The sequence below is a fragment of the Talpa occidentalis genome, unplaced genomic scaffold, assembly GCF_014898055.3.
Source record: "Talpa occidentalis isolate TD23 unplaced genomic scaffold, MPIMG_talOcc4v2.1 talOcc4.6, whole genome shotgun sequence".
In the NCBI taxonomy this organism is placed as follows: domain Eukaryota; kingdom Metazoa; phylum Chordata; class Mammalia; order Eulipotyphla; family Talpidae; genus Talpa; species Talpa occidentalis.
In genome coordinates this window covers 80,023,918-80,050,353 of record NW_023604972.1, presented here as the reverse complement: position 1 = coordinate 80,050,353, position 26,436 = coordinate 80,023,918, and the positions used below count along the sequence as shown (strand labels likewise).

General features: G+C 36.7%; 1 protein-coding gene across 6 annotated transcripts in view; it reads left to right on the top strand.

Moving 5' to 3' along the window:
* The window catches only part of LOC119260262 (cAMP-specific 3',5'-cyclic phosphodiesterase 4D), an 832,289-nt gene that overhangs the window by 495,653 nt on the left and 310,200 nt on the right, over nt 1-26,436 (top strand). Inside the window, exon 1 of one of the 6 annotated variants that reach the window (XM_054687946.1) lies at nt 26,073-26,118. The exons of the other annotated variants lie outside the window; for them this stretch is intronic. Coding sequence (XP_054543921.1) covers nt 26,114-26,118 — 5 coding nt within the window. The 5' untranslated portion in view covers nt 26,073-26,113. Of the gene's footprint in view, nt 1-26,072; nt 26,119-26,436 lie in introns of those variants that run through there. 6 annotated transcript variants of the gene reach the window in all.

Below are 26,436 nucleotides of genomic sequence, written 5' to 3'. Positions count from 1 at the left end.
TCTGGCCTACACTCCAGCTCTTGTATGCATAAATAAATAAATCTTTAAAAAATAAAAAGGTCCTACTCTTAACATAAAGTTATTCATTGTCCAGTTTAAATCTTCCTTTCCATAATTACCACTGTTTATAATAATCACCCCCTGAACTCCAGTCATTACACCATGCATTGGCTATTTTTCTTTATGCATTGGAAATATCATGTTTTTGAAGAAACAGTTGCTTATATTTGTTGTGATACAAGTCAAAGAGTTTAAAACATACTTAATTCACAAGTATAAGTATTTATCTCATGACTGTCAGACCAGTGAATTCATTCACTTAGCAAATATATATTTAATCTCTACCTGTAATATGTCCTATTCTTGTTGCTGATTATCAGCAGTGATCAAACATACTCTCTGTTCTAACAGAACTTAATTTTTCTGGGAGCTGGGGAAAATGTAGATGATACAAATACAGAAACACCTATAAAACATATAGTATGTCATAGTGACACAGTCTATGAAGAAAAACAATACTGAGAAAAGAAATAGAATGATGGAAATTCTATCTTAGATTGAAAGTCAGGAGAGGGAATCCTTTATTAATTTGACATCTCGATATTAAAAAAATGAAAGCAGAATGTGGATCTGAAGGAAGGGCATTTTAGGAGGAGGAGATTGCCAGTACAAAGATTCTCAGGTAAGAACAGGCACCTGGTGATCATGGGACTGGATGAAGACCCCTATTGGTGGCAACTAATGAGAAGGGGAGAGAAGAGAAGAAAAACAGGTCAGAGAGGGCTTTTGTCAGTTTTATGGAAGAGTTTAGATTTTATCCCAAGTAAAATGGGAAACTCCTAGAGAGTTTTTTTTTTTTTTTTTGAAGAGTTATTTTTTTATTTATACAAGCACTGGGTACAGTCAGAAGCGCGGGAGGGTGGGAGGATTCACCAGAGCCAGAGCAGGGAGCAGAACTGGCAAAGTGATGAAATACACTGCGGAGGGGAGCAGCGGGTGGCAGGAGAGGACTGCGTGCCATGTGGGACCGGCACCCGGTGGCCAGGGATCGAACAGGTGCTGCAGAGGCTGTGGGCAGCTTCGCAACCCAGCGCTCAACCACTGTGCCACCAGGGAGGCCCTCCTAGAGAGTTTTGAGCAGGGAAATGACACACATTTGGACTGGATCACTCTGAGGGTGCTGAAGAGTAAACTTGGAGCAAGGGCAAAAGAGGGCTCTATGGTATTCTGGGCAAGAAACTATTGTGACCTGGGCCAGGATGGTGACAGTGGGGTGGTGGAAAGGGACTGGATTTTGGGTACAATTTGAAACAGAGCTGACAGTATTTGATGATTAATTTTTCACATAGGGTAAGAGAAAAAGAAATGAGTCAAAGATGATTCAAAGGTTTGGGCTTGACAAATTAAAAACTTGTGTTTTCGTTTGCAGATTTGGGGAGAGAAGGAGAGAATAGGTTTAGTGGTGGGGTCATTTAAACATGAACCAAAAGTTCAGGTTTTTTTTCTTGTGGTTCAGAGGTCTTTTTGCGGCAAAGATTTCCAACCCCACCCTGTGCCCTCTTGACCCAACTCTGAATTTATCTGCCCGCTTTGGTGGGCAGTTCCATTGTGTTCAGTCAGCATCTCATCTGCAGCATCTAGGAACTTTCTCCAATACAGTGGAGCTTGCCAGTCTGTGTGTGGGCCCAGGGCTTGTGACTTAACACTCTTAGAGGCAACTGCCAAACTTTGAGGGACCAGAGCATGCTTACATGCCCTGGGTTCCACTTTCTGCAATCGGACAATCCAGGGGCATGTATCAATGGTGCAGCAAAAGGTTCCCCTGAAAGAGTGAGTTTCCATTTGTTCACAGTGGTCATTTGCTTGTTAACGCGTATTTTGATTGACTTTTCTCTTTTGCTGGTCTACTTCCTCACCCCTAAAATTCTATTACTTCTTTGACTCCTCTCCAAATAGAGCCATCTTTTGGTGTTGCCATTTCAATTTAATAATTGTGTCAATCATACTTTTGCATTGCCTCACTCAGCATTCAGAAGTGTGTTTGTATGACAGCTTGAGCGGGAATGTGAGTGCAGAGAGATGGAGCCCTCATAAACTAGGTAGTGTAGCCAACAACAGGCAAATCAATTGTTCAACCAAATGTGAAAACAAATCAGCCTTACTATTGTTTCGAATCAGAACAAACAAATCACAACTCTTCTTCCATATTTCTGTCACATTCTAGAGTAATTTTACCGTTACAGGAAGCATTCAGAATTTTATTTTTCCTGCTGAGCTGTTATCCAGATAATTATGAACTAGTGGAATTATTTATATGAATAGGATTTTTATTCTAAGGAGGTAATTTAAACACATAAAAATGCCCCTAATTCTAACATTACTGAAATAGTGATATTTTGTCAGTGGTCATCATGTGAAGTTTCAGATGACTAAAATACTTCCAAATAACACTTATAACTCTACTAATGTTTTACACACACAAAAAAAATAATAATAAAGGTTCTTTATTTTTAAAGTTCAATAAACAATATTTGATTTTTAATGTATTTTCTAATTTTCAACATTTGATTTTCTTCAAATGAAGCAGTTTTCATTAGAACCAAAGAGCAGTTTTCTCAAGGAATGGGGGCAAATATAGATGGTGATTTTCTATTTGGGGAAGTTCTTTTTAAACATTACTATTAAGAATCACAACCATGTGGAACATTAGGGGCTCATTTTATAAGACACCAAGACAGTGTGTTTCCCAGAATCACATATGAATCCTCTATAAGTTTTGGAAGTCTGTCATCAGATGATGAAGGCTGAGCAAATGCCTTTCATGGCCAGGGGAAACGCTTGGCTCTTTCTTTGGGTGAATGTACAGTGCTGAAAACCCCTCACTAGGGGGCACTGTGTAAACATGTAACTTCATTGAAGAGAATTGCCTGCAGACGGGCACGCAGTAGGTTTCTTTAAATTTATAAAGAGCTAGGCTTCTTTCTCTTTTCGTTTTGTCTTCCCATGGCTCTTCTACTGGAAGGCACACTACTCTGGCCTCTCCATTTTTCTGCAGACCCCATCAAGATGCCGATGGTTTGATTTTTAAATCCCATCATCCTTAAATGTTCAATGATGTAAATGCCTGTTTGGCCTCTCAGCACTTCTCTGTCCAATCCTTTAACATTTCAGTAATGAACTATGAAATATATTTAGTTTAATATGAATTCAGATGTTTTTATTCATGACTTCTTATTGAAATTTAATTCAAAGTAAAACTCTAAAACTCCTGGTGGGGAAAAAAGCAGCTTCTACTCAAGTTTTTTGTTTGATATAGTGTCAAGTGATGATTATCTGATTATATAATCTGATTTTATCTCATTATAAAAACAATCCCTATTTGTTATAGAAAATTTGGACATTAAAGAAAAAATTTTTAAAGTATCTATGATTCTACTACCCAGAGATGATAATGTTAACATTTTTGTGCATATTTTAATCAACATGTATACATATTATATTAAATTCACCACTAAAAGTGCAATTATGTCCTTCATCACACAGTTGTCCCTTTTAACCCAATTTACCCAGCCCAACATCTTCTTGAAAATGCCACTCTATTCTTTTCATAGCTCTATTTACTATTTTCACTGAATTGCTATGAGTTTATACTACAATTGCAAATACACACCCTTAAATGTACCAGAAGTGTTGCTTTGAGATACTCCATGGATTCTGTGGTGTCTACTCCTTCTTCATTGGATTTCTTTCAAATATCCAGCTTCAAACTGAGCTGAGAGTGTTCAGTCATCATTTGCATGAGTTCTTTGGTTTCATGGAGACTAAAATTAGGTTTCCTCTGTCACTCTTGTGATGTCATTTGACCTTGACCTGCATCTCAAATTGCTGAGAAGGTAGCAAACTGGCTTTTCCATGGCACACCGAAAATAGTAGATGAAAAAGAGATTCATTGATGCTGGGAGCTTTTTTTATTTATTAGAAAAGTAGAACATCTTTTTTATCCATTATAAATTAAGAATAACATTTAAAGAAGGCTTATTTTAAAATAAACAAAAAATAATACAGAAACAAAAGTTTATTGAAACATCTTCTGATTTACAGATTTTATAGGATGTCTTGTACACTTTTAGTAAGCATGGAGTATTTCTAGTCATTTCTTCCTTACCACCTGACTGAATTCATAATTTACTAAGAATTACCCAGTATGCAATCATTCAGAAAATATGTTACAGAGGACTACATTGGAATCAAACCTCATGGTTGACAGTTTAAATAGATATTGATTTTGATAATTCATCATCTTTGAGCATATCTTTAACTTTTTATTAGTTTGTTAGTAAAACTTAGGAATTCAGGTTTATTTTTTTCACATTACATAGACAAATTGTCTTTGCCTATACAAACTGCAGATTCAGTAGTAAAACCTAGAGATTTATAATTTAGTTTTCGCATAATATGCAATCCTTAAATATTATTCTGATGAATCTCATTATCACAGTACAGTTGTCGCTGCTCAAGTCCAATATGATAATCATCTGTTAGGGTACAATCTCCTAAATGCTACTGGAAGAATCTAACTGGTAGATACAGGTGTTCACTATAAAATTCTTTCAACTGATCTCTCTTTTTGAAACTTTTCATAATCACTGTTTTGCCAAAAAAAAAAAAAAAACGCCTATTTTTGATATGGCAAAGACCATGTTCTACATGTTTTTCTGAAACACAATTGTGTTTTAGACATCTGTAATTCATCATTCTGGACTATCCCAATACTGATTGCCCCAATTATGCACACTCATTTTTTTCCTTGATTATTAAAAAAATATGTGAAAGGATAGTTTGTGAGTTTTAATGTTGCAAGTACTTTTGATACATTTTATTGAGAAAACATTTACTACCACAGATTGCAGAGATATTTCTGAGGGGAGATTTTTTTCCTCATTTGTAGACCTAAGTAAAGGGTGGCCAGGTTCTACTTTCCTTTTGTATCCTCAGCTACCTGGAACTGAGTTAGTCCACAGTGAGCATGAAATGAGAACTTCTTTATAAACTTTCACTCCCAAGTCCCTCCTATTAATAACTACCTAAGAATTGACTGTCAGGGGAGGTGTTTTCCCTGGGCCAGGCACAGTCAAAGGTGTTTTACCAAAAATATTTGAGTTGCTTTTTAATGTTCATCATCTGAAAACTCACCTCCTTAATTATATACATTTTGTCAAAAACAAGATCTCAAGTCAGTTTCCATTTCCATAAATATTTTATATCCATTCTCTCCCTACTGCCCTGATACTTTTGAAAATGTAAGCCCAATTCAGTTTCTTATAAACCTTGAGTTTTAGTTTTCTGTTCATTCTGTTCTAAGCAGTGTTTGGGCTTAACTTTTGTTAACCTTGATCACCAACAAGCATCTAGCATAGCACATGGCATACAGTGTGCAATAGTGAGTGGGAGGGAACAGAAGTAAAATGGAAGAGGGAGGGAGGGAGGGAGGGAGAGAGGGAAGGAGGGAGAGAGGGAGGGAGGGAGGAAAGGGAAGGAAGGAAGGGCTGTTATATATAATTTCATATGGAAACCAGAATATCTAGAAAAAATGATAGTGCCCCTAAATATTTTATTATCTACCATCCAATGGTGATTTAAAATTTCTGTTATAATTTTGTTTATTTGACTGATTATTTTTTCAAATGTAAATTCAGTCCCTTAAGTGTCATCTATAACATATGTCAATCAAAAACAGATCAGATCCAATTTAAATCAGAATTAACCTAACCAATGAAACAATAGCTGTGTCTTCCCACATCTACATTTTAAAAGCAGTTAGTTTAGTCAAAGACATTCCTAATTTAGAAATTATTCTCTTTTAATGGTAAGCCAGAGTTTTAATCTAGGTGCATGGTTTACACCTCATCAAACTTGGAAAAATCACGTAACTCCATTGAACCCATAGAAATAAAATCAATGACAGTAATAGAAGCAAGAGCCAAAATATACCCTATTGCCTTATTAACAGTCTAATAGTGTAAAAAGTCTGTTACAAACCCTTAGGTAGTTCTGAGGGATAGCTAGAAAATGATGCCTTAAATTTTATGCATCCTGTTACAAAATGAAAATAAAAATAAGCTGATTCTTCACTGTTACTCAAATACCCAGATTTCTACTTGCTCCTCTAGTGAACTGCTCCCATTGGATAGGTAGACTAAAGAGTATTTATATTTCTCTTCTATGTAAAATAAACAGAGGGAAAATGCAGAAGAATGTGCACTGCATTATTTTTTCCCCAAGCCTCACCATAGTTGCAGGCCTCCCATCTCTCTGCATTTGTAACTGTAGTTTTCACACTTGAACCCACTCATCCCCCACCTACAGCCTCAGCCCAGGCTCACAGACCAATTTTCTCCCTAAAAATATATACTTTTTTTTTTTTTTTTGCCATTTCAAGTGAATTGATTTAATTCAGGGTAGTACAGAGTTCAGGCGAAAGCAAAGACTGAAGACAAGCATGTTTTGGCAGGATTCTCAAGTGGGCTTATTCTGACTTCATAGCTAAGGTAGAAATGGCTGAGTGAGAAGAATTAAAGAGAAGATGAGCCAATGTATGATTTCTTCTTTTTTACAAAAGTTTATTCTTATATGTACAACAGGCTCCAAGACACTTCATTCTAGCTATTGGCAGCAAAAGATATTATGACAGGGAATCTGGATGTTCAAACAGCAATGAAATTAAGGACCACCATTGCCTCAAGCACAGGGAGCATCTCACTTTTTGCCAAATTTGTTAATTCTACCTGTGAACAGGAGGCCTTTTCCCTTCATGTTCACTTTCAGCTCTTCAAGTTTCCTCTGCTCCTCTTTCTGTTTCTGCTTGAATGCCTTATCTTCCTCATCCATCTTGCTGACCCGCTTCAGGGGATTCTTCTTGACACCTTTGCTGCCAGATACGGCACCTTCCCCCAGACCCTGCCACTGGAAACCATACAGCTAGCTATTTAAAGAGACTTGAGTCCATTCATGTTGTCACAAATGGCAGGATTTCATCATTTTTTATAGCTGAATAGTATCTCTCTCTCTCTCTCTCTCTCTCTCTCTCTCTCTGTGTGTGTGTGTGTGTGTATAATCTTCCTTATCCACTCATCTGTCTAGGGTTACTTAGGTTGTTTCTGACTCTTGGCTATTGTAAATAATGCTGCCATGAACTTGGGGACTGATAGATGCCACACTGTGGATGGATGTCAAAGATACAAAGCTAAGAGAACTTACCTATGACGATATGTGACAAAGGTCACATGCTGTATGATTCTACTTATGTGATCATCCACAAAAAAGACACCCATAGAGACATTAATCATATTTAGAGATGCCAGGGGCTGAACGAGTGAGAGAGAATCAATATTGATGTGCTAAATGGGTGATGAAAATCTCTTGAAACTAGAGAGAAGTGGTGGTTGTAACATTGTGAATTTACTAAATGCTGGTAAATTCTCTTTTAAAATCATCAATTTTATGTTATGTGGATTTTACATCAAGAAAGGAAATGCAAGTAAAAAATAATTAAATAAGAAAGAGAGAAACAAGAAAATGGGAGGGAGGAAGGGGGAAGAAGGGAAATAAACAAGACATTGTGAGAGAACAAGAGAAAAAGCGAGAGACATGGGTAAGTCATCTGTCGTGGAGACAAGATTCAAGAACAGCAGAACTGACTTGTACTCACATATTCATCATACATTAGTTTTGTGTGTCATCTAAGTTACCTAACCTCCCCAAGCTCAGATTCCTCATCTCTAAAATGGTGATGTCAATCTGGGAACTGGATAAAATTAAATGAAATTATGTCACTGTAGTACTTGTTCCCTTATTCCTTCTATGGAAATCAAAAACTTGCTCCATGACTTGAGTCTGCAAAGAAAAGGATCAGCCCTCACTCATTTATATTCTAACCATATATTGGTTAATAGCATAGGTTTTACAATCAGAGACCTCCATTTTAATTTCAGATCTGCCTCTCTTGACTGATCATAAAGACAACTTACTGCAACTTTCTAAGTCCTTATTTCTCACTTGTAAACTGAAAAAAAGTAAGACTAAAGTCACAGACATTTCATTGTGAGGGTAATATAACATGTTAAGACCTCATTGTAGAATAAATACCAAATAAGCAGCTGATACCATCTTATTTAAAAAGAGAATTAGGAAAGTACCCAGACTTTATGGTGACGTTTGGTTCACAGACTTGGCCAATGGTTGGGGAGTTTCAGGATCAGGAAGGGAGTTTGAGGTGATAGGTCAAAAATAAGTGCCCAGGAATGGGAAAGTTTATGAATGTTGGCTCCAATAAATAAATATACAGATTTAGGGAGATATAGAACACTGTCATGGAAAAAAAATCTTGGTGCCAAAGTTGAACACTAGAGATTACTGTTATTTAATTTCTTGGTATTTGGGGTCTTTTTCCTTTCTCCCAAGGGAGCTATTTTTTTCTCAGTCTGATGATTCCATCATTGCTTTTGCTTGTCTGTTAACATAGTTCTAAGGAGCTGAAAAAGGCCATGTCTGTCCTTATTTGGTGTGTGGTCAACAATTAGAGCAGCGTGAGTTGGAGTCTGTGTAGTAAATGCTTTTCCAATTAAACAACCTGTCTTCAGGATCCCATAAGTTTTTGAAAAATAAATGGAAACATTTCTATATTTAGGTGAAGTCCAGGATTTTGAACAATTGAGAAAAATTCCATCAGCTAACTTTAGTAGAATTCCTTGCCACTTAATTCCTTATAGTTCTTGTAAACAGAATCTTGAGAGGATGTTTGTGCAACAAATAACAAACTTTTGTTATAGCATTAACCTTTAAAATATAACAGCTTGATATTCTATCCTTATACACTTAAGATAAAAGGATTTCAAATAGGGAAAATAATTACCCATCAAAACTAAAGATTACTACTCTTTCTGAAACTGGTGAAATTGTATGCTTGCTTACCACACTCACGAGGTGACCCATTTTAGAGCACAGTTTTTAACAGTGGAAATGTTTTTAGCAGTATAAAAATAGTTTTCTTAGCTCCCCCTAAAACGTACCAACATTTTCAGTATTAGTTATAATTTTATATGACATTTTCAAAATGCTTTCATATAAATTACCCTATTCATGCCTCTCAAAGACTCTTTGCAACAGTACTCATTTGGATAAGACACTGAAATTCAGCAAGGTCAGGCAGCAGTGCTCAAGGTCACCTGGCAAGTTCCCAGCAAATTTGTAGCTCTAATACCTTTACCAGGGTTGTTCTTAATATTTGCCAATGGTGTCTCATCATGTAAAACAAAACACTCTTTGGTCATAACAGTGACAGTGTGTTTTCTGCTTTTGTTATTCCGTTTATTTAGTTATTGACATAATCATAACTTAGAGGGAACATCTAAGGAAAAAGAAAATAAGTAAGTTATCCACAGCAAAATCTTTTTCCCCACTTAAGAACATAAAATAATGTAAGAAATGCATCTCATTTTCAAGAAACCATGTGAAAAAGTTTTCATTCATTGAGCAAACATTGTTGTGATTTATTTTCCCAGGCCACTTGCAAGCCACTGCAGATCCACTGGGAAAGCAAGTATGATCTGTGTCCCCATAATGTTAGGTCTATCAGGCGATCTAGATGTTGAGTAATTACAAACTTGCTCATAGTGACAAATAGGAAGTGCATAGTGTGTGGAGACATCCCCTGATTTGGGAAAGCAGGAAACACTTCCCAGAGAAGGTAGCTTTCAATATGAAATTGAGGACTTTTAGTCTACGTCCATACCACCCTGAACGCGCCTGATCTCGTCTGAAATTGAGGACTTTTTTTTCAGTCTGTGTTCATGAGTATGACATTATAAGAAGACATTGTTCAGACTTTTAAAATTTTCATATATAGAAAATTTGACAATGATTCCAGAAAACGTACATTATTTAGTTCCCTACGTCAAATGATTAGCACATGTTAATTTTCAATGTTTTAAAGAATTTGACTTTAGAAATATTTCCTGTTACCTTCACAGAAATTCTTCTTTGAACTTTGAACTTTGTCTTTGAACTTTGTCATTCACTTAGAAATACTTAATAAACATAAAATGCATTTCCCTTCCTTTGCATTTCTTGTTCCTTTATTGCTTTCCTTTAACCCCCATTTGTCCAACTGGTTAGAAGTTGGACAATAGAAATCTCTTGATTTCAGGCCTCGCTGGTGGTACAAGAGGGTAAGCACAGCACTATGAAGCTGTCCGCAGCCTCTGCAGCATGAGTTCGATCCCCGGCAGGACAGGGAACCACAAGGCTCAGCAGAACTCTCCTGCTCCCCTCAGCAGTGTATTTCAGTCATTCTGTCTGTTCTGCTCCCCACTCTGTCTCTGGTGAATCCTCTCACCCCACCTCCACACACCTCTGGCCTACACCCCAGTTCTTGTATGCATAAGTAAATAAATATTTAAAAAAATAAAAAGAAATCTCTTGGTTTCATTGTCTTCCAAATAGGTACAACATTCCAAAAAATAGTCTAATGTAATTGGAAACCTTGAAACATTTTGATTCGCGAGTCACAGTTTTCTTTATCTTTCCTTCTTATTTTTAATCATGCCTCTTGTCAGTTCTTTTATTTTGTCTTAGTGATTTTAGCTCTTTAATTACATTTTATTTCTGTTTGTGTCATAGGACCTGTATGAATAATGGATGTTTTCGTAGCAGCTTAAAACACAAAGCATGCCTTTCTAATGCTTTTCAGATTAATTGGTATTATCAAATCTGCATAGCTTAGAAAATAATTGTCCACCATTTCAGTACATGGAAGAATTAACCTCTAAATCAAGTATAACCATATAAGTTTTAGATATAATATTTGGAAATAATCCAAAAAAGATGCTAGTTTTATTTTCCAGCATTTCTATTTGATGTAATAATTGATTGTTAATTGTGATAATAAATAAAATGAAAAACCATATTTGAAACACAATAACTTATACTAAATGAATACTAGATTTTAGAAGTGTACAAGTGTGGTTGTTAAATTTCCTTGTGGTACACTCTTTTTTGCAAGGATCACCCAGAAGATAGAAGTAGTGAAACATTATCAGAGGTAGCTAGTAGATGAAAATAAAATAGCAAATAAAATAAAGTTGTTTGCCACCACGTTAACTTCTGCTGCCTTTGAGTCTATGACCGGTGACTATTTCCAAATACAGCATTATCCTGAGCCCATCTCATGCTCTAGTTTCCTGAGGCAATGTATTTCAACATAACACAACCCCACTGATATAACTGTCTCTCTGAAGCTGAGCTCAAACCTCCCCTTTAATCTGTCAAATAGTGACTTGGTATCTAAGTAAATGCCCATGTGGATTATGCTTAAATTCTCCCACTTTTAAATTTGGGATTCTTAATTTGATTCATAGTAGCTGTCTCCTATAGAGGAAATTTTGAGTTTCTATGTCAGATACCAACACCCAAATTTGCCGTTTTAATATCAGGAATCTTGGAACCAGAATCCCAGAAATGCTCAAGAGACAAAGAACATACCTTATTTAGTACTTTGCAGAACTTAAGATCTAAATTATTGGCAGGAGATGGGCATTTTGAGATTTTTGGGAGGTTAGGAATTATGTGTTTAAAAATTGGGTAGGAGCAAAATGTAGATTTCAGAGCCTGGTCTTTCCTGGAATATAAATTTAGTTTTAAATTTGAAAAGAATTTCTCTCAAAGATGAAACATCTCTCTCTGACATTTAGTCATGTTTGTGCTAAAATCCTTTTGGAAAAATAAAGCATAGTAATAACAGAAATTAAAATATTCAAAAGTTTTCTGCTTCATTTGCTTTTTAGTATAATCCTTAGTATTCTGAAGTAAAAGTTATAAACAGCAGCTTAAAATATAAATGACAGAAATGATTCATCCTAATAAACATTCTTATTTAATTTTTAAATATTTTCCAATTGTCTATATTTTCACATTTGTGATTTGCTAGCAAGTTCCTAAAAAATAATATTGATAGCTATACTATATCAAGGCTTAACTTTGTTCTGTCGAATTTCAGAAATGAGTGGCTATTTCTATGACCTTGCTAAAAGGTGGTAATGCAAAGGGACTGGGAGATTATGCATTACTGTTGGAAAGAAAAGGGAAGGATAAGTAATTATATAAGAAAAGAATAGCATTCACATTGCCAGATATTTCTGGGTCTTTATTCAATTTCACATTAGGAGAAAGGACCAAAGTTCCCATTTTCCTGATCATGATTTCAAATTAATGGTTCTGTTGTTTTTATTTTGCTTAGCTCTTCTAGACATCTGCTTTCAAGAAGGAGGGGAACTAAAGAAAAAAAGAAATGTTTTGGCTATAATGAAAAAGACAGCTTCGTATCTTTATTACACATTTCTTTTGGGAAATTTTGGACAATCTATAGTACCTTAATTTTGCATTCTTATTATCCACTTATGATTTATTACTCCTATGTCAATTAACAGAATATTCTTTCTAAAATGTCCATTGGTACAGAGACAAAAATAGGTGTTAGTCAAACACCCTAGCTGGTTTTTGCCTGAAAAGGAAGATAGAGTCCATCTTGCCAAAACAAATACAACTGGGCTAGCAACGAAGTCGTATTTTTCTGCTTCCAAAGATGAATATATGGACTGCAGATTTCATATTTAGATACCAGGAAGGCTTCCCCTATAAAATGTTTAACATAAGTGGATGCAATGAGAGTTTTATATAGAATGAAAGAACGAGGTCTTGGTCAGTGCCATCCCTCCCGCTCTTTGTATACTCCCCACTGCCTCTTCACTCCAACCCACTCCAACAGCTGCCAGGACCAGCCCCCTCTTCACCACGACTCCCATTTCTCTTGCACTCTCTGAATTCATTCTCTGATGAAGGCATTCCACTAACACCGAATTGTTCAGCTCTGTATTAACTCTAACAGACATATCTGCATTTCCTAACAACGGACCTGAAATGGAAATTACATAGTACAGAAGAATAAATGTCATACCCCCAAAAAGGGCAGGCTGGTATATGTATGGATATCTTCTCATTCCTTCTTTTTTTATAATTTAAATTTTATTTTTATATTCCCCATACAATTACAACCCCCTTATTTTGACCCCAATCCCTCCTTAACCCGCCCCCCCACCCCCCATAGAGTGTCTCTGGTTCATAGTTGTTTATTGATTTTGATATTTTCTTTCTTATAGTTATTCTTTTTTTCTGGTCCCTTATTTAAGTTTTCTAGATTCCTGCTATGAGTGAGACCATCCGGTATTTTTCTTTTTCTTTCTGGCTTATTTCGCTGAGCATGATCCCTTCCAGCCCCATCCAAGTTGCTGCAAATTGCATGTGTTTATCTTTTTTGAATGCTGAGTAATATTCCATGGTGTATATGTCCCACATCTTCTTGATCCAGTCATCTATTTTTGGGCATTTGGGTTGTTTCCAAAGCTTAGCTATTGTAAACTGTGCTGCTATAAACATAGGGGTGCAGGTGCTCTTTGGAATTGATGCTTCTGTGTCCTTTAGGTAAATACCTAGGAGTGGAATTGCTGGATCATATGGAAGCTCTATGTTTAGTAGGTCAAGAAATCTCCACACAGCTCTCCATAGTGGTTGGACTAGCTTGCACTCCCACCAACAGTGCAGGAGAGTTCCTTTTTCTCCACAATCTCGCCAACATTTATATTCCTTCTTAAAGAATATTAGGATAGTGATCACCAATTTTGCTCTTCTGAAACTCAGTTCCATATACAAAAGCCAAAAGTTTGTGAAGCTTTCAAATATTGCTAGTTGATTCAGAGGAAATTGTGTTTATTTTTGACCTCTTGACTCCTCCCAAGTTTCTGCTATTTGGTCAGTTATCACTCGCCTTCTCTTTTCGTCCATCTGTGAGATAACAAAGAGGTGAAACCATAAAGATGTTTTCTGTTACTCATTCCCAAAGCTGATATGGAACCTGTAGTGTTCTCAAGAACCCCTGGAGTGCTGGACATTGTTTTAAGAGTAAATGTTTACTGACTTAAGCTTTTACAGAAACTATTTGAATATTTTGCACCCCTCAGCTATCATGTAAGTGATAGATTGGGTGTATGGTGTTAAAGTTTGGCAGACATGATGTAGATCAGTATGCTCAAATTCAGGTCAGTTTTATCCAGTTCATTGTGGGTTAAATTCACTCTTGGGCACTCCAAGCCTCTCTAATCTTATCCTGGAGAAGTGGAATTCTGCCTTGGTTTACAGTTAGGGTCACCCACAGGTCAGTGTTTTGACAGGGCCTGATGGAATCATGCTGTATGTTAACATTAAATACCACTCAGTGGTGAGGCCCTATGACAACATTGGGGATTCTTTGACTAGTTGCATACAGCACCTTGAGATATAGGCCTCCCCAAAATGTGTTGGGCTCACGAGACACTGAATCCTCTATTTGGCTTTCATCATTTATTTCATTTGAAAGAGAGTTGTTTGAAAGGATTTATCCGAGTTAGGAAATGCTTCCAGGGGACATTAAAAAACTGGACAAGAAAATCGATCTCTGTTGTCAAACTCATATTATAATTCACTCTCAAGGTGACTAGTCATCTCCCAGGGAAAAGCTGCAAAAGCTTTGAAAATAATCAGCCTATTTTCTTCTCATGCTGACTTGCAGGGAGGTGCGGGTATTTGGTGATGATTAAATTCTTGTGGAAGTTTTGCTAATAATGATATTCATCCCTGTTCCTAGGAGAATATGAAATTAGGAAAATTATATTTGGTAGCTAGTTGTGTGAAATTTAGTAATCCTTGTCAAATTTCCTGGCTGTAGCCATGTAAGCATGTATTTATTTTAAAATTTATTTTATTTTAAATAAAGTCCTTCTTTTTACTCTTTTTTTTTTTTTAATTTCACACTCGAAATAATGGGTCACCTGCTCCAATAATATCTTTTATTGTGTGTGTGTGTGTATTGTGCTTTTCAGAGGATGCATGTGACTATACCATTTAATCAGGGCTATATTTAAAAACAAATTTGCGAGGGAATGTTTCCCATGTTATTAATGAGATAAGGTCTGAGTGAAGCAAGCTATGTTGCAAAGGGCAAGTGTCATGCAGCAGGAAGTCCTGGCTGTCCCTTCAGCCCTGCCTCAGTCAGCCTGCGACCTCACTGTCAGCGCCTAGCACCACACAGAGGAAATGCCCTCAATCAGCCACAAGTGCCTCCTGCTCAGTGTGGGGCCCTGTGGCCCCAGGGCCCTGCACCAACTCTGACTTCCAGCTGTTTTCAGTGATCTTGGCACCTTCTTTACAAATGGCTTTTGTTTGGGATTCTCAGGCAGCCACAGTGCCAGGACCATCTCCAAGAGCCAAATCAAGATTGCGTTTCTCAAAGTCTTACAGGTATTGCTCTTAACTTTTTGTAACTGGGAAGGATTTCTTTCATCAGCTGCTATATCTTTTAGGGTCCCTTCAAATAATTGTATGTCCTGTGTTGATCTACTTAATTTACAATGTGTGTTCAATTGGTAGTATGTGAAATATGAGCTAAGAAGACATGAACCTTAAAATAGCCAGGGGTATGTAGGAACCTGCAGAAGTAGAAGGAAGTTACACTAAAAGTTGATTTTGAGAGTTCAGTGGTGACCTTAAACATTCATTTACTGTCATCTAGAAAATAAGTGGAATAGCTTGCCTAATAGCCTTAATACAGCCAAAACTGGCTATACTAACTTGCAGCTAATCCTTTAAATGTCAGCAAAGGATTCTTGTCCATTGAGTAAGCAAACAAGCAACAACAAAACTACCAGATTGTTTTTGTTTCAGGCACATTCACATGGAAAAATAAACACTTTCTCTTTGGTCTGGGTGGTCAGTCAGAGTTTTTAAACTTATGCAGGAGAATTAGACACCTTAAAATCAAAGTAAACATTTGATCAATCTTTTATTGCTAAAGCTTTCTATAGAAATCGTGAAAAATCTTGACCTCATGACCTGAACAAATTGTCAAAACACTTTGTTTTACATAAAAATTAGCTTATTTTAGTCAGGTAGTTAGGAGAAAAAGGAGATACAGAATAATCTCTGATTGTGTTCTTTGCTTGAGTATGATAGACATTTATATTGTATAGTTTGCTTTTTGACACTTTTTTTTTTTGCTTCTGGCTTGTTGGTCAATAGCACTGAAAGCTATTTCCATGATACCAAATAGAGGTGAAATTGCAAAATCTGGACAATAAGATTTTTCTTATTTAAGCCAGATGCAACATATCTGGAAATTATTAGGCCCATATAGAGGTATGCATTAAACTGAAATTAAAATATGTTCTGATTATGCACACAAAAACCATTCAGACTTTGGATTTAAAGAATTCCCCAGAATCATTTTTTGCTTCATACAATGTGGAAGATAGTGCCCTTGAAATTTTTAGGAATTTATAAAGTCACAGATACCAAATTATAAATGTCACTAGTAACAATGAGTAAAGAAATTGTATTTCTATTTCAAAACAGATACTATTGTTACAATTATAAAATATGACTCAGCATTGGAAATTACATGCCTGCTCTATGCTTTGCATTCTACTGAACGTAGATCTCATGCTTATTATGAGCTAAATTGTATGCCCATGCAAACATTGACCTGCATATTTCGGTAATAGTGACATCTAGAGTCTCCTCATCATTGATAGCAAATACCTAAGTATTATAAATATCTAACTGCTGGTTAGAGGAAGAACAGTAGCATGTTGTATTAAAGAATTTCAGATATCACAATAAATGCAGTTTAATCTCTATTGTATGATTTGCTGTTATATTATGAAACTTGTCTTCTTGGTCTTCCATAGATAGTTTCCTTATCCTTTAGTCAAATTCTGATCCTTTCCATAATACAAATACTGGAATATTTAAGGATGAGGTTTCTTTGCATTTGAATATCCTGAGTTTGTAGTTTTAACAGCCTCTTTCATGACAAGCACTCATAACATTTAAAAGGTAAAGATGACACAAAATAACCATGTTGGACAGTCTTCTATGGAGCTTGAGAAACTTTGTCTTTCCTTCATTTACTTTTCATTTGAATGCCAATTATCTAAATAATAGTTCATTTAGTACTGGTCTTCACTGTTTTGTAGGTCTTATTTTGTTTCTATATTTGGACTGTAAATTCTTTAAGAGGAGACACTCTCAGGTAACAGGAGTGTCATTAGTGCAAATTTGATGAAGCATCTTACTGCTCCCTGTTAGTATCACCCTATAGCATCTTTATTCACAAGTCAATTTGTTGATATGATCAGGGCCTATAAAGGCTAAGAATCCAGTGGAAGTTTAGGCAATTTGGAAGGCAGCTAGACTTCTGTGATCTCATAGTTTGAGAGAGCTCTGAGCGCTCAAAAGAGATTATGCATTCAACCACACAATATACTGACAATAATGAAAAGGATGTTTATCATGTAGATTTAAACCTTTACCATACCACATCTCTTGCAATGTAGCAATAGTCAGTGTATGTATACCTACAAGTCCATATATATATACATTTAAAGTCTGTAATTATCTTCTTGATGGCACGGTTTCATTGCAAAGTGTTCCTGGAATTAAAGGTGCTGAACTGTTAAATGTCAAAACTTAAAATATCCCACAATTTTGCAACCCTGTGATTGCATTTCTCCATTTCTCTTTTAATATACAAGGTCCTTAAAACATGGAAGTAGCTTAAGGTTATCTTGACCTTTGAGAGTCTTTGCATATGATTCCATTATTGAAACAACTGAAATAACTGGGCGTTAGCTAATATTTCTTCATTGAATTTCTCCATTACAAGATTGTTTGCTTAAAAAACAGTTTTTTTTATATCCTGTAAAATCCTCAAATGTGTCTAGTATAGTGTCCCTCTTTTTCTTTGAAGATTGAATGAATATTAATGCATAATACTGGCAGTACATTTAGCTTTAAGTATAAATGCTATTCTTGGGCACTGCTTTCATTCCTTGTAACATTCCTTGAAAAAGGAAAGCCAAATCTGTGAATCGGTATGAAATTCTACTGAGAAATATGGTTTATTCAAATAAGAACAAATGAGTGTTGATTCCTGAGAAATACTCACCTTTTGGACAGATATATAATGTTTAATGTAGACTTGAAATTAGTTTTTCAGAGAATAATTTTTTTGTCTTTTGTGGGTAAAATGCATTTTTAGAAAAAGGCAAATTTGATTTGATATAGAAGGAGAAACTGAAAGAGGGAAGATTGAGGGAGAGGAAGGAAATAAAAATAGAGAGACGAAGAAGGATAATCTCACATAAGAAAGAGGCTAATTTCCCCTTGTGGATCTGGAATGGGTGCCAGTCATTGCATAGAGTGCCACCTCTTTTTTTTTTTAGATTTATTTATTTATGCATACAAGAACTGGGGTACAGGGCCAGAGGTGCAGGGGAGAGTGTGAGAGGATTCACCACAGAGTGGGGAGCGGAACAGGAAGATTGACTGAAATACATTGCTGAGGGGAGCACCAGGAGAGGCAGGAGAGGTCTGCTGCACCATGTGAGTTGCTCCCTGGCACGCCGGGAACTTGGCTCAGAGAGCTTCAGAGTGCTTTGCTTAACTCCTTGCGCCAGCAGGGTTGCACCTCTTGTATGTGTCTTAGAGGTAGTGGGGAGGTGAATTGTTGTGCTTCTGCCAGATCTGAGAAAATAACTGGAGTGAATTCATGTTGGAGGTTACAATACCTAAAAGAATCAAGAAAGAAATGATCTGGAAGACAAAGCTAGGACAAGGTGCTGAGACTTAGCAGGCTGTTGACTCTGACATCTCCCCCACAGAACACTAGGGCACTTTGTTTTTTAAATATTTTGTTTAAACTTGTAATAATGTTCAAGTAAATTTTAAAGAGACTGTTACTCTTCTAAAGATGGTTTTGTCTTCCTGCCAGAACAAATCACAAAACTTTCTGTTTTCTGTCTTCTCACAAGGGGATGTTCTGTGGCGACTTGGGTGAATACCTTGCAAATAGAGAAAGTCATCTGCAGTACATTTAAGTGTAGGATGCAGAGGGTCCCAGTAGCACCCACAAGCCAGAAATCGAATGCAGCTTCTAGTTTTCTTGATCCTTGTACTAATAGGTTTTGTGGGATATACTACATAATTGAAATTCTCAGGAAATCTCCAAATCTTACTTTTGCCAATAGTTTGAACATCTTTTCCTTCCCCAAAAGTTTAGCAGAACTACTAAATTGATGACTAATTCAACTCATTTGGACATTATGAATCTCTTATAAAAGAGCTAACAGGTAGGATATTTTACTATATGATCGCTGATCAGTGGAAAGGAATATAGCAGGGCCTCCCCTGGTGGCTCAGCAGTTGAGCGAGAGATCTGCCCACAGCCTCTGCTGCGCCAGTTCCATCCCTGGCCAATGGCGAGGGTCCCATAAAAAAAAAAAAAAAAAAAAGAAAAAATAGAAAAGAAAGAAAGAAAGAAAGGAATATAGCAATCAGATTGAAACAATGACACAAATGATATTCTGGCCATATAAATATAGAACAGTATTTGCCACAACAAAAATCAATAGGTGATTCTACATCATCTCCTGTGCTCTTACAAAGGTATGGTTGATTCTGTCACCTTGATCTTGATTTTATAGTAGCAGATATTAGCAGGGGCCATAGGAGAACGTGTTCTCATAGCTACTCTTTGTTGTAACTGAAACCTAGTTGTTAGCACACCACTGGCTGCCAAATTAACCTCTTAGTGTATTTGAGAAAATGCTGGCTAGCCGCCCAAGTCCAAGTCTCAGAAAGGGAAAGGAGTGCCACCAACCAATCAATACACTGGGATTTAACTTTCTAACCTCATCAATATCTCCTGTTCCAGAGTATTCAGTTGCAACAGGTATGCTAACTATTATTTTTAGTGTCCCATTTATTCTTTAGGGTAAGTAAAGACAATGGTATAATTACCATCAAGTAAGAGGGAAATTGAGAGTTCAGGGAACAGAGGCGACACACATATGTGGTCAGAGTATGACTAAGAAGACCTCATGTGAATTGGGCACTTACTCTCTGTTCCCAGGGCTGGGCATGCATTATCCCATTTCATCCTACAACTCCAGGATAGGGAAGGAACTAGCATAACTTTTATTTCATAGATGAGGGCACCAAGTAGAGAGAGGTTAAGAAACTTGCCCAAATTTGAACCCCAATCGTCTTTCCAAAAGCCTGGCTTCCTGACGAGACACTGTCCCTGACAGATCCTCTCATCTCCACACAAGGAGGAATTCTGTAATGAGAGGTTTAATTCTAGTGGACTTAATATCCTCATTTACTCAACTCAGAATCTTTCTCTGAGAGAGAGCATCTTGTTATTTTATATAGAATAAGCTCAGTGATTCATTATGATGTAAACTTACTAAAAATATCTAAACAGTTCGCTAGCTTGATTGATAGTGATTTAAAGTAATGTTACATCTACAGTAATAATGCATGAAAGCGGGGATCCTCTACTCCCAAAATATAAACAATGAAGTAGACCAACGTTACTTTAGTAAGAAAAAATCTGGTAAATAATCTGAATAAAATCAAACACTGATTTTGCTTTTTCCATATGAGCTACTTCTGAATAAAGAGTGAATGTATGGACACTTACCATATTGGAATATTCCAGTTAATAAGTGAATAAAGTTTTTTCACTCAAAACAGAAAGAAAGAAAAACTCTCATTTTATGTGACGCTCTGCTATTTCCTCCTTAGGCTTTGATTCGTGGGCTTCCATCTGGCTTGTTTCAACTGGTCATGTAGTTGTGTTTTACTGCCAAATGTTGCTCCTTGACCAGATGTTCAGAGGAGCAGAAGATTCTTTGAACTAGAGGGGCCAACTTGATCCTGTATCATGCCTGTTTATTCTATGCCATTATCTTGAATGATAAGTCCTCCTCTTACTGATATCCCACATTGTAAAGTTAACTAAATTGAAAATGGGAAAAATCAGTTCCCTGATAGAAAGCAGTTATTGTAAGGATAACAATCAGTTAATAGTCAATGCACACTTTGGGGAGAGGCAGCATGGTGTAGAGGAAAGATTTTGAATTTAGAGCCTCCCCTGGTGGCACAGGCGGTTGAGCGCTGTGCTGTGAAGCTGTCCGCAGCCTCTGCAATGCTGGTTCGATCCTGGCCAGGCTGGCGAGGGTCCCACATGGTGCGGAGGACCTCTCCTGTTGCACCCGCTGCTCCCCTCAGCAATGTATTTTGTCAGTCTGCCTGTTCTGTTACCCACTCTGCTTCTGTTGAATCCTCTCACCCTCCCGCACATCTGGCCTGTACCCCGGTTCTTGTATAAATAAATAAATCTTAAAAAAAAAAAAATTGAATTTAGAACCAAACAGATGAAGCTTAAGTGCCATCTCAGCTGCTTTCTCTAGAACAAGATCCCCTTACTGTTAATGGAAAATAAAGATGCCTACTTCAAAGGGTCATGTACCCTGACAAGAGAACATGTAGGTAAAATAAGGCCTACTTCTCACTTCTTTTATAGCGTTTTCTACGTTTCTTTCATCATCTCACCAATATTGTGATGCTTCTTTTTGTCAAATATATTTGGAGGTTAATGGTTATCATTGAGACCCCTCCTCGTTACAGAATAGTGTGATATGGTTGCTTATAGTTACCTGCTGAGCAGCTAGCTAATACAAGCAATCTCCCATTTAAAAGGCAGTGCAGAGTGAGGTTGGGAATCCACTGGCTCTGGTACCACAATGCTAATATTCAGATTTCTACACTTTCATTCACAGCTATGAAACATTGAACAAGTAATTCAACTTCATGAGCATGAGTTTCTTCATCTGTTAAATTAGATGTTGTGAGTATTAAGTATGTTAGCCATGTGTAGTGTCTGCAATTAACAGCACTAAGAGAAATTTTAGCTGTTCTATATTCTAAGTTCTACTCTGGAATCTGAGGTGCATGTAGCAGTGATTCTTATTTTTTTTATTTATACTTCTGTATCACCAAAGCCTGGAAGGGTGTGTGGCAAGTAACTACCATTACATTCATGGAAGAAAGTTTACTGCGGGAAAGACAGAAGACCGCAACTGCTCAAATTCATCATCTCACATAGGAAAAGCTAAAGACCTAGAGAGGCCCCATCATGCAATGCAGTAGTTTCCAGCACAGTTTGTGGGAAGAACCCTGGGTCTTTGTGCTTCTGCACACATTTTCTCCAATGCCTCATCTTCTCCCTTCAGTATAGTAAAACCCACCTAATTCAGTATCATCAGGAAGGTATCAGAGGGACTGGTTGAAGGTCCACTTCTTACCACCATGGGACAGGAAAGGAATCAGAATTGGACAGAAGCATTGGAAAGGTAGGCTTTTCATTAGAAAGACTCTTCTAATGAAATCTCAGTTCAGACATTTTACCTACCAGTCTAAAAATCCCTAACTACGTCAACCACAACAGGGTTTTCTTAGGGACCATTTTGCAAAAGATAGTCCTTGAATTTTTCTCAGTTGTCAAGAAGTCACATCTCTCAAGATTCAAAATGTGTGCAACTAGCAATATCAGCCAGAAGCAGCAGTGGAGTGGGGAGATAGTTTGTGAGGCTTCTGGCCTATTAGGACAGCGCATGGTGCCAACTGCACACAGAAAGATATAAAAAACTGTGTAATTACTATAAAATAAGAATACTTTTAGGTGGCCTGTGGGCTGTGAGCCAGTGCAGAACATGTTCAAATGTGGACTGTGCAAAAAATGGGCAATGAAGAAAGCACACTTGCCACTAGTGAGGGTTTATAATTATGCTTGTGAATATTAATGATGGTCAACATGAGAGCCACACTGTGGTTAAAACTAAGCCTTTTTTTCTCCATAGATTTATTTATTTATGCATATAAAAACTTGGGTGCGGGGGGTGAGAGGATTCACCAGAGACAGAGTAGAGAACAGAACAGGCAGGTTGACTGAAATACACTGCTGAGGGGAGCAGTGGGTGATACAGAAGAGGTCTGCTGCGCCATGTGGGTTGCTCCCTGGCCGGGGATCGAACTCTTGCTGCAGTGGCTGCGGATAGCTTCATAAGTTGCGTTTTAACCCCTTGCGCCACCAGGGAGGCCCTAAAACTAAACTATTTTTGTTTGATGGGTATATTTATGTAGATCAACAGTTAATAAATTATCTGTTATTCTCAGAATTTTTTTTAAGATTTATTTTTGTTTATTTATGCATACAAGAACTGGGATGTAGGCCAGAGGGGCTGGAGATAAGAGGATTGGCCAGAGTGGGGAGCAAAACAGGCATCTCTTCTGAAGTACACTGCTGAGGGGAGCAGCGGGTGAGACAGGAGAGGTCTGCTGAGCCTGTGGGTTAAGTTAGCTCCACAGTGGCTGATGATAGCTTCATAGTACCAAGACTTTAACCCCTGCACCACCAGGGAGGCCCCAATCTCAGAATCTTTTATAATTCTTAGCTAGTACAGTTTTGTCTTTAAGCTGTGAAGTTAAGAAACTCCTGTCAAGTAACTTTAGGGGATAGACTTTAACTGAATATTCCAGCTACTCAGTGAGTAGAGGAAATACTAAACACTGATTGGAGAAGATACTTTTGCTTCTATACCACCTCCCTTTGCCCTTCCTTGTTCTGGAGGCCCTAGCCCCTGCCATGCTGTTTTATAACTAAAGACTCCCCTCCTACTTTGGTTACGCCCCTTCCAAAATTTTCTGCTTTTGAAACAAAATTGACGATCTTTCTCAGCTCCCCTAACCAGGGGACTAAAGAAGTGCCTCTGAATTTCTGTAAGGCTATGTTAGATAAGCATCCAAAGTTATTTTGAATCAGAGCAATAGAGAATTTCTATGGGGAGAGAGAGGAAGGTAGAGTACTAATGACTTTCAATTTGAATAATTTAGTACCTGATAATAGTATAAGTTGGAAGGGACCAACTGAAATGTTAAAGAAAAAAAAAAATTGTGAACAGACTAAATACCTATTACTTTAATTATTTGAAGGCAACCAAATGCTAGAGACAGGCATTTCAAGAACAAAAATTATATAATCCATGTTTCAAAAATGAAGGAAAAAACAAATATGAAGAAAACTTGCAAATTAACCTGAGGAAGATAAGTGTTATGTTGGGTTAAAGGAGCAGACTCTGTGAAAATAAGAACTAATGTGACCATGAATAGGACACTCACATGTAATCGGAATCCATATAAAAGATGAATGCCCAACCCAAATGCCCAAAAATAGATGACTGGATCAAGAAGATGTGGGACATATACACCATGGAGTATTACTCAGCATTCAAAAAAGATAAACACATGCAATTTGCAGCAGCATGGATGGAGATGGAAGGGATCATGCTCAGCAAAATAAGCCAGAAAGAAAAAGAAAAATACCGGATGGTCTCACTCATAGCAGGAATCTAGAAAACTTAAATAAGGGACCAGGAAAATGAATAACTATAAGAAAGTGAATATCAAAATCAACAAACAACTATGAACCAGAGACACTCTATGGGGGTTGGGGGGTGGGGAAAGGAGGGATTGGGGTTAAAATAAGGGAGTTGTAATTGTATGGGGAATATAAAAATAAAATTTAAATAAAAAAAGAACTGAGTCCCAGGAAAATATGAAATATAAGTAATGTAAATATAAACAAAATAAAAGATGAATGCTTTCATTCAGAGACTGTTTCCTGAGTGCCTATGATAAGTCTGTCAGTGGTGTGCTGGTAAATGTTAACAGCCAGCTCTCTGTGAAAACTCAAAAAAAAAGGCCTTCTGAGAGTATTTGCTGATTTTTCTGGCAAAAATTCTCCTACTAGACCACTTTAAGCTGCAGAGGTCACTAAATATGGATTTGCCAAGAGCTACATAGTAACATGTTCAGATACAATAGATGTAAGTGACCTCAAGAACACAGATTATACTAAATGTACACAAATTGCAGGAAGGGATGATCTTTGAATCTTCATTGCTATTGTTTTTAACATAATTTTAAGTTTACATAATTTAATTTTTAATTATTGCTAGGCATGACAGTCGACTTATTCTGAAAATTTAAGTCTGCTTTTGCCAGCTAATCCAGACAGTTCTAGCACACATGGAGTCTGTTGCTTCATTAGCCACATAAAGTATTTATACTTTATATTAAGAATATTTTATTTTAATTAGGAATAAAATGGTCAAGGTCTTTACTCTCATAAAGCTTATATTCTTGTGGTACACGGCAGATAATAAGTTAATGACTAAATAAAACAGAAATGGGGATCGAAAATTCTGCTTGGTAAGTCAGTGACACCTTAATAAGGAAAATGACAATTTCTGTACATATTTGAAGCATAGCCATTCTTACATCCATTAGCACATTTGCCATCCTGAGCAGACAAGGCATAACTCAGTATCTCACCCAACTCATGGATCTATGTGGCTATTGCCCTCATCTCTGTGACTTTTGTCTTATCAGACTCTAATCCATTGAGTGAATTTACCTTTGCTTCTTCTTTACTGTAAATATGTAAAGAGGAGGAAGACAAAAAGGAGTTTACAATATACTTTCTATTACATTACTTCACATAATCCTCAAAAGATTTCGGATGTAGAAAATATTAAAGGAAAAAATTGGAAGTTAAAAAGTGATAACAATAGTATGTTTCATAATAGTATCTGTTCTGCTTGATATTTTAGCCCCAAAACAGTTGTCTCAAGCTAAGAATACTTATATTATGAATTTTTTCTTTTCAAAAGTAATCCTACAAATTAAAAATCGGATTAGAAGGAAGTTAACCAGACAAAACTTTTCTCTAACACATACATTTTTAGGACGGTGTCTGTAAATATTATGCTTCTAATGCTTGTTGCTTGATCCTTTTTGGCAATTAACTTGTCTTTAATTTGATTTGTGGATATTCACTGAAAGTTGCTATGGATAAAGGAATATAATGGCAGAATTTGTTTATATAGAATAACAAAATAGATTGACTGGGAGTAGAGTTGTAATTGTAAAATATTCTTGGTTTTCAGGGATTTTTCTTTTCACATAATGGAAATGTTTATATAAAAAATGAAAAACTAGCTGAATCTGATTAGTGTTCTCATCCAAAGGGCAGATTTATGTTCTACTTAAGGATCATATTAACAGGATGACGTAAGTACATTCTCTTTTGAGAGGGTAGTCACTTTAGGGGAGAGAAAACAGAGCAAGAAAATCTTTATGCCATCTTTGGGTTGTACTTGACAAAAGACTCTCATCCATGGGTTCCATGAATTATTACTGCCCTGATCTCAGATGAATTTAAAAATGAAAGCATTTTACTGCTCATATCACTACCTTTTTTTCCCTACATCTTATGATTTCCTAGAAAAAATTTTCTCATCATAACTTTCCTTAACACTTTGTTGTAAAGTTCAAAATGTCTTGAGCAAAAGCAGTTAACAGTTGCCAGCACTACTGCTGGTGGTCGGC